General features: G+C 48.3%; 1 protein-coding gene across 3 annotated transcripts in view; it reads left to right on the forward strand.

Moving 5' to 3' along the window:
- LOC143501938 (ephrin type-B receptor 1-like) overlaps positions 1-6,000 on the forward strand; it is a 103,741-nt gene that overhangs the window by 66,623 nt on the left and 31,118 nt on the right. For 2 of the 3 annotated variants that reach the window (XM_076995096.1, XM_076995097.1), the window contains one exon: positions 2,063-2,127. In XM_076995096.1, coding sequence (XP_076851211.1) covers positions 2,063-2,127 — 65 coding nt within the window. Of the gene's footprint in view, positions 1-391; positions 509-2,062; positions 2,128-6,000 lie in introns of those variants that run through there. The other variant, XM_076995098.1, reaches the window with a different exon arrangement.

Below are 6,000 nucleotides of genomic sequence, written 5' to 3' on the forward strand. Positions count from 1 at the left end.
AATTTTTGCGCATTCCTTATTTGACACTTGCTATTATTCGTTATTTGTGTTCTTTAAATTCTTTAAAGGTTCATCTGAGATGAACGCTGTTGCATTTGAAGTGTTTGATATAAATCAAACAGATGTGAGTGGTTGAGTTATATCATCGGTGTCCTAGTGATTCAGATGGACACACCCCCTGTGCTTCATGTGAATAACTGCCCAGGGGGTGTAAATTTTGAGCCCGTGGGGTTGAGATGAGACGGACGTGTTCTGGTGTGTGTGGCCGTGTTTTATGGGATGGGCTGTAGATTCAAACATCTGTTTGTTCAGTGACACTTCATGGGACGTCTGAAGGCCAGATGAGAAAGAGAGGTTTGAGAAGCTGTAGAACGTTTGACTAATCCATCACCACGCTCCTGGAGAGGCTGTCTGGAGAACACTGAACTAATCCATCATCACATCACGCTCCTGGAGAGGCTGATCAACGTTTCTCCTCCACAGAGAGGAAGGCTGAGAAACAGAAAGGGTTATATTTTTACATCTTAATTTTTAAATCTTTAATTCTCTCCCTCCCTCCCCCTCTGTCTCTCTCTCTCTCTCTTACTCTGACTTTTTAAATTCTGCAAATATTAATCCAAAATCTTCCACAGAGAAGGGAAGAGATGTTCGCAGGGGTTGTGTGTGAGTGTGAGCATTTTTGTGTGTGTGTGTGTGTGTGTGTGTGTGTGAGTGTGTGTGTACATGTGTGAGGGTGATGTTTGTGTGAAAGCAAGGGGCAGCTCCTTCTGAGTGATGTGTGTTTCACTCTGTGTGATCTTGTGACCCTTTCTAGTACAACTGAATAAAGAAAACCTGAAGAGAGATGATTAACCAACACACACACACACACACACAGCATCTGTACCCCACAGCAGTATGTAGGGTTCTCCACAGATTTCTGAACAAGACAACCTGTCAGTGTCTGAGAGAGAGATGGAGAGAGAGAGAGAGAGACGGAGAGGCAGATTGAAAGACAGAAGTCGAGAGTAACATTGTCTTACTTATTTACACCTACACACGTATCTGTCTGCCGTACTGTAGATGTTACAGGCTGCTGTTTAATGGCGTGTGTGTGTGTGTGTAGTACTGTCTCTTATATGTGCTGCTGGTAGCCTTTAGGAACCCACTGGCACTGGTTCTGATGGCTCTGGTTCTGATGGCTCTGGTTCTGTGGGTGGGTCGGGTCCGGTTTTCCTCAGAGTTTGGCTCAGTGATTGCTCATAACACAGTCGAACGTAGTGAGAAGTAAATCACGCCTAATTACACATCTGAGAATTATTTGTAAAAAGCCAAACCCTGCATGATTTATGTCTGGGATATGTCCCCTCCCCAAGCCTAATAGCTGTGCAGTCTCTCTCTGTTGTCCTGTCTCTCTGTGGTCACCTGTCCGGTCTCTCTGTGGTCACCTGTCCTGTCTCTCTGTGGTCACCTGTCCTGTCTCTCTGTGGTCACCTGTCCTGTCTCTCTGTGGTCACCTGTCCTGGCTCTCTGTAGTCACCTGTCCTGTCTCTCTGTGGTCACCTGTCCTGTCTCTCTGTAGTCACCTGTCCTGTCTCTCTGTCCTGTCTCTCTGTGGTCATCTGTCCTGTCTCTCTGTGGTCACCAGTCCTGTCTCACTGTAGTCACCTGTCCTGTCTCTCTGTGGTCACCTGTCCTGTCTCTCTGTGGTCACCAGTCCTGTCTCTCTGTGGTCACCTGTCCTGTCTCTCTGTGGTCACCTGTCTGGTCTTTGTCTTCCTCACGCTGAATTCAAATTCTGTTCATTTCAAGCATGAACATGTGTGCCTCCTGGTTCACCTAGTAGGGTAGGCGGAGTCAGGGGCTGATAGGTGGGTGGAGTCAGGGGCTGAAAGGTGGGAGGAGTCAGGGGCTGATTGGTGGTTGATATAGGGTTTAACTTTCATCCATTCTAACACAGTTCCTTTGTGTTGGTACTGTTTAAAATCTTTCTCTATAGTTCCATTAAACTTGAAAATCATAACCTTTCTCTCTCTTTCTCTCTCTCTCTCTTTCTCTCTCTCTCTCCCACTCTCACTCTCAGAAACGATGATGGACACTCGGACGGCCACAGCTGAGTTGGGCTGGACAGCATACCCTGCATCAGGGGTGAGTGTGTGTGTGTGTGTGTGTCTGTCTGTCTGTGTGTGTGTCTCTGTGTGTGTCTGTGTGGACCCAGAAGACAACTATGGAGAAACGTAAATTGTGGTGTGGAGACATTTGCAGGTCATTGTGGGGTGTGTGCGTGGGTGTGTGCGTGTGTGTTGGTACGTGTGATCATAATATTGATATATTGGTACGTGTCATCATGATATTGATTATTGGTACATTAACTTTCTTGGCTGCAAACACTGTTATTCTTTGTACTGTAACATTTTCTCGTTTAAATCCATTTAAATAAAAGTTTCCTACTTTCTTAGTCATAGCTCTTTTTATATTTACTGCACTTGAAATCTGTTTACTTTCCAGCCTTTGTGAAGAAAACGGCTCCCAGGGCCCCAAACTCACAATAGCTCACATTTCAGGCAGAGAGGTGGAGAGAGAATGAGAGAGAATGAGTCATTAAATCGCTTCAGATTAGCTTTAAATCACACAGTGAAGTGATTATGCTCTCTGGGTGTTGTTATTGTGTCTGAATGCAAACGGAGCAATATTAAGTGTGTGTGTGTGTGTGTGTGTGTGTGTGTGTGTGTGTGTGTGTGTGTGTGTGTGTGTGTGTGTGTGTGTGTGTGTGTGTGTGTGTGTGTGTGTGTGCGTGCGTGCGTGCGTGCGTGTGTGTGTGTGTGAACCTCTCCCTGCCTCATCAGTGAGGTACGTAGACGAGCTCTCTGTCTGTTTCATCACGGTTATTATGCTGAATTCAGGCCCCACTCACGGTGACTTAATGGCATAATGGAGACACTTAGGATCCCTGGAGCTCCTCTGTGGGGACCTAGACGCTGGCGGAGGAACACGCCACAGCTGTGGGCACACCGCAGCCCAGATACAGAGCAATCAGGGTGGAGGGATACAGGGAGATTAGCATTTAGATCCAGTATGAGCACGTTGGGACGTAGCAAGGTGAAGCTCTCTCTTTTCTTTCCTCTCTCCCTCTCTCTTACTTGTACAACCCTTTTATTTCTCTCCCTTCTCTCTTTTCTTTCATTCTTTTTTTTTTTAAATAAAGGCACAGGCAATCAAGTGGAATTATGCATTATGTGATTCGCAGACTCCACCCACAAGGGGCGGGGCAAGAACACAGGACAGTACATTGCACTGTAGAAATGGAATCTGTGGTGACTGTGAACCCTGGTGTCCTGATGGTTAAGTGTTCTGCCACTGGTGAATTGGCAGGGTGTTAATGACTTCCACAGCGGTCCTGAAGTCCCGCATATTACCTCCGTAGCGCTGTTGATTTTGCCGCTCCAATACACCCGGTCCTGCTAGCGAAGACAGGATCGTTAGCTGTCCAATACAATCAGATGTGCTGGTATTGGGCACTGACGGAGACGGATGTGTGGTGTGTGTGTGGTGTGTGTGGTGGCTCTGTGCTTCATATCAGAGGATCCTGATGGGAAGCGTGTGGTGATATCTACACGCCTGCTCTGATCATCCTGCAATCCATTCCATCCCTCCGTGCATCCATCTCTCCATCCCTCCCTCCTCCATCCCTCTATCTCTCCATACCTCCATCACTTCATCCCTCTCACTCTATCCCTCCATCTCTCATCCTTCCATCTCTATCCTTCTTGCTTTATCCCTCCATCTCTCCATACCTCCATCTTTTCATCCCTCTCCCTCATCTCTCTCCCTCATCTCTCCATCCCTCCATCTCTCCATCCCTCCATCTCTCCATACCTCCATCTTTTCATCCCTCTCCCTCATCTCTCTCCCTCATCTCTCCATCCCTCCATCTCTCCATACCTCCATCTTTTCATCCCTCTCCCTCATCTCTCTCCCTCATCTCTCCATCCCTCCATCTCTCCATCCCTCCATCTCTCCATACCTCCATCTTTTCATCCCTCTCCCTCATCTCTCCATCCCTCCATTTCTCCATCCCTCCATCCCTCCATCTCTCCATACCTCCATCTTTTCATCCCTCTCCCTCATCTCTCTCCCTCATCTCTCCATCCCTCCATCTCTCCATACCTCCATCTTTTCATCCCTCTCCCTCATCTCTCCATCCCTCCATCTCTCCATCCCTCCATCTCTCCATCCCTCCATCTCTCCATCCCTCTTTGTCCCTGCGTGGTTTGAGCTGTGTAGTTATTCTGTTCCCATTTTCAAAGGACGGATAGAAAGAAAGGAAGAGCTGGAGATAAAGAGAGAAACCAAAAGAAAGAGGGAAGAGAGAGGGAGAGAGAGAAGGAGAAAGGCATAGATGGATAGAGCTTTTGATTCTCTCTCGACCCGACGCTCCAGGCTCTGACTGTGCTCTCACACACTGTGGCCCCGGGTCCATCGGTCCTGTTCTCATGAAGGGCCTTTCTCACTCGCGTCCAATCAAAACACACAACACTCACGTCCAATCAAAACACGCAACAACCCCGCATGCCTTTGGCTTTCTGCCTGCGTGCTCTCAAAGTCTGAAAATCAGCACATAAATTGATATGGAAAAATATTGCCCACGAACTGATTAATAGAAACAGCAGAGACCCCAGAAAAACTCCCCCAGTCCGCACATGAGTAATGGAATATGTAATGTTGTAGAACAGGTTGAAAGGTTGGCTGTAGCGTAGCGCCATCAGCTCACAGCTTCCTGCCTTCATAGGAGAAAGAACATGAAACACTCATCACTCTGGATGAGAGACCAGCGTGAAGGAACACCCCTGACTCGTGACCTCTGACCTGGTGTACTGCACTACTACAGGGAGAGGGGCGGGTGGCGGAGTGTCAGGAATGAGGCCAAGCTGTCGTAGAGCAGTCATGGGGCAGTCGTAGGGCAGTCGTAGGGCAGAAATAGGGCAGTCATGGGACAGTCATGGGACAGTCGTAGGGCAGTCGTAGGGCAGTCGTAGGGCAGTCATGGGACAGTCGTAGGGCAGTCGTAGGGCAGTCGTGGGGCAGAAATAGGGCAGTCGTAGGGCAGTCGTAGGGCAGTCGTAGGGCAGTCATGGGACAGTCGTAGGGCAGTCATGGGACAGTCGTAGGGCAGTCATGGGACAGTCGTAGGGCAGTCATGGGGCAGTCGTAGGGCAGTCGTAGGGCAGTCATGGGACAGTCGTAGGGCAGTCGTAGGGCAGTCGTGGGGCAGTCGTGGGGCAGTCGTGGGGCAGTCGTGGGGCAGTCGTGGGGCAGTCGTAGGGCAGTCGTAGGGCAGTCGTAGGGCAGTCGTAGGGCAGTCGTAGGGCAGTCATGGGACAGTCGTAGGGCAGTCATGGGACAGTCGTAGGGCAGTCGTAGGGCAGTCGTAGGGCAGTCATGGGACAGTCGTAGGGCAGTCGTAGGGCAGAAATAGGGCAGTCATGGGGCAGTCGTAGGGCAGTCGTAGGGCAAGCTGACAGGTCTTGCGCACATGTGTGTGGGTGTGTGTGTGTATATGTGTGTGTGTGTGTGTTTTGTCTTTTTTTGTGATAAACAAAAGCTTTGTTTTTACCTCATGATCTCTTTTCCTAGCAGCAGAAACACACACACTATAGAGGGTTTTCCATCCACCGAGTTTTTGCGCATTTTGAAAATGCGCATGAAAAAAACTGGATGGAAAAAGACGAAAATTCGAAAAAAGCCCCAAATATCGCAAAAAGATTTTTACGCTAGGAGGAGGTGGAAAAGTTAGACTGTCGCATCGCCAAAATTCGGAAAAACTGGATGGAAAAGGGTTTTTCGCATAAACGATGACATATCATGCCTCAAGTCATGTGGTTCTGTACACGATCGCGATGTAAAAATGGCAAATGCATACAAAAACAGTTCTGGAGAGAGCAAAAATTGAATTTAACTTCTCCATGTATAGAAAAGAAAAAGAAAAAAATGTTTCAAAACCTCAACGTGCAAAAATGCGTA

The sequence above is a fragment of the Brachyhypopomus gauderio genome, unplaced genomic scaffold, assembly GCF_052324685.1.
Source record: "Brachyhypopomus gauderio isolate BG-103 unplaced genomic scaffold, BGAUD_0.2 sc181, whole genome shotgun sequence".
Taxonomy (NCBI): Eukaryota; Metazoa; Chordata; class Actinopteri; order Gymnotiformes; family Hypopomidae; genus Brachyhypopomus; species Brachyhypopomus gauderio.